The following is a 1,677-nucleotide window of genomic DNA, read 5'->3' on the forward strand; positions in this document are numbered from 1 at the left end:
ATAATCCCAACCCTCTCCACCTTGTGAGCAGTATCTGGTAATTCCACTGGTGGTAACCTATGAGATTAGTAGAAGGTAGAAGAGAATGATGAGGAAAAAGTCAAGTCAGAGAAACTCCTGATTCTTTATTGTAACCACCAACTTTCAAAATTCTCTCAGTGGGGGCTGCATGGGGGCCTCATATTTTTTGAATGTAACATTAAAAAAAAGAAAAAAAGAAAAGAAAAAAAAAAGTACTTCAGACTTTAATAGACTCTATGCTAATCCCCAAAGCTCCTAGGCAAGAAGTTTTCTGCCAATAGCACGGTGAAGGGCATCCTTGACCTCTTTGTTCCTCAGAGTATATACAACAGGATTAAGGAGTGGAGTAAAAACAGTGTAAACCACTGAAATCAGCTGATCCTGGTCCCTGGTGTTCTCTGACTTGGGTTTGAGGTAGGCTATGGAGGCACAGCCATAGTGGATGATGACCACGGTGAGGTGGGAGGTGCACGTGGCAAAGGCCTTCTTCCGGCCCTCAGCTGAGGCAATCTTGAGGATGGTGGAGATGATAAGGATGTAGGAGATGAAGACCAGGCCCATGGGCACCACAATAACCAGTGAACTGACGATAAAGTTCATGATATCATGAAGAGTGGTATCAACACAGGAGAGTTTCATAACTGGGCGGATGTCACAAAAATAATGAGCCACCTCCCTGTCACAAAAGGGCAACCTGAACACAGAGGAAATCTGAATTAAGGCCACAAGCAGCCCAATGCTGCAAGCCCCCAACACCAGCTGGGCACATACTCTCCTGTTCATGATGATCGTGTACCTCAAGGGGTTGCAGATGGCTACATACCGATCATATCCCATTGCTGTGAGCAGAAAACAGTTGTTGATGGCCAGTGTGATAAAGAAAAACATTTGGGTGGCACAGCCAGCCAAAGAAATGGGCCGACTCAGGCCTATGAGGCTGGTGAGCATCCGTGGTACAATAACCAGTGTGTACACAGTTTCCGAGGTAGATAGTATACTAAGGAAGAAGTACATGGGGGTGTGAAGGTGACGATCAATGCTGATAATGGTGACAATGATGATATTTCCCGCCAGGGTTAAAAGGTACAAGGTAAGAAATACCACAAAAAGCATGAACTTGTATTCATGGAAGCTGGAAAAACCCTGGAAAACAAACTCATTCACCATTGTGTGGTTCTCTCTCTTCATTGAGCAAACTCCAGGTCTGCAAGATGAAGAACTGGATTGGTCAGTCGGAAAACACTGGTGCCCAGTGCTTTATGAGGGAGACACTAGAAAGAGATAATAAGGGCCCTGCTCCTGCATAGATGGGAACTACTGTTAACCTACAGGTAAAAGATAGAAAGATACTATCAAGAAACCATTTCATGTGTGGATATTTATGTATAATGCTATGCAAGAATAAATATGGAAGGGATAGACAGAAGGAAGGATGCCTGGGACAAGTTTAGAAAAGGGTTTCTGGTGAGTTACAACATTAGTGTCAGAGGAAAACTTAGAGGCTAAAGAAGTAAGGAATACATAGTTAAATTTGAAAGGAAATTCCTCATGTAGTTCCAATTTTGTTTACCTAAGAAATATTTGCTAATATCTTCCACTTTAAAAAAGTCAGTTTTGATTATTTTCCTAAGGGTCTTCTGGGTTGCCAAACAACAA

At 42.7% G+C, this 1,677-nt stretch overlaps 1 protein-coding gene across 1 annotated transcript; it reads right to left on the reverse strand.

Annotated features, from left to right (window-relative positions):
- Positions 1–276: 276 nt before the first annotated feature.
- Positions 277–1,209, reverse strand: LOC101441422 (olfactory receptor 10J1-like). The gene has a single exon (XM_004474268.1). It carries the CDS (start codon positions 1,207–1,209, stop codon positions 277–279), a length of 933 nt encoding a protein of 310 aa, XP_004474325.1.
- Positions 1,210–1,677: the final 468 nt, after the last annotated feature.

The sequence above is a fragment of the Dasypus novemcinctus genome, chromosome 13 (genome assembly GCF_030445035.2).
Source record: "Dasypus novemcinctus isolate mDasNov1 chromosome 13, mDasNov1.1.hap2, whole genome shotgun sequence".
In the NCBI taxonomy this organism is placed as follows: domain Eukaryota; kingdom Metazoa; phylum Chordata; class Mammalia; order Cingulata; family Dasypodidae; genus Dasypus; species Dasypus novemcinctus.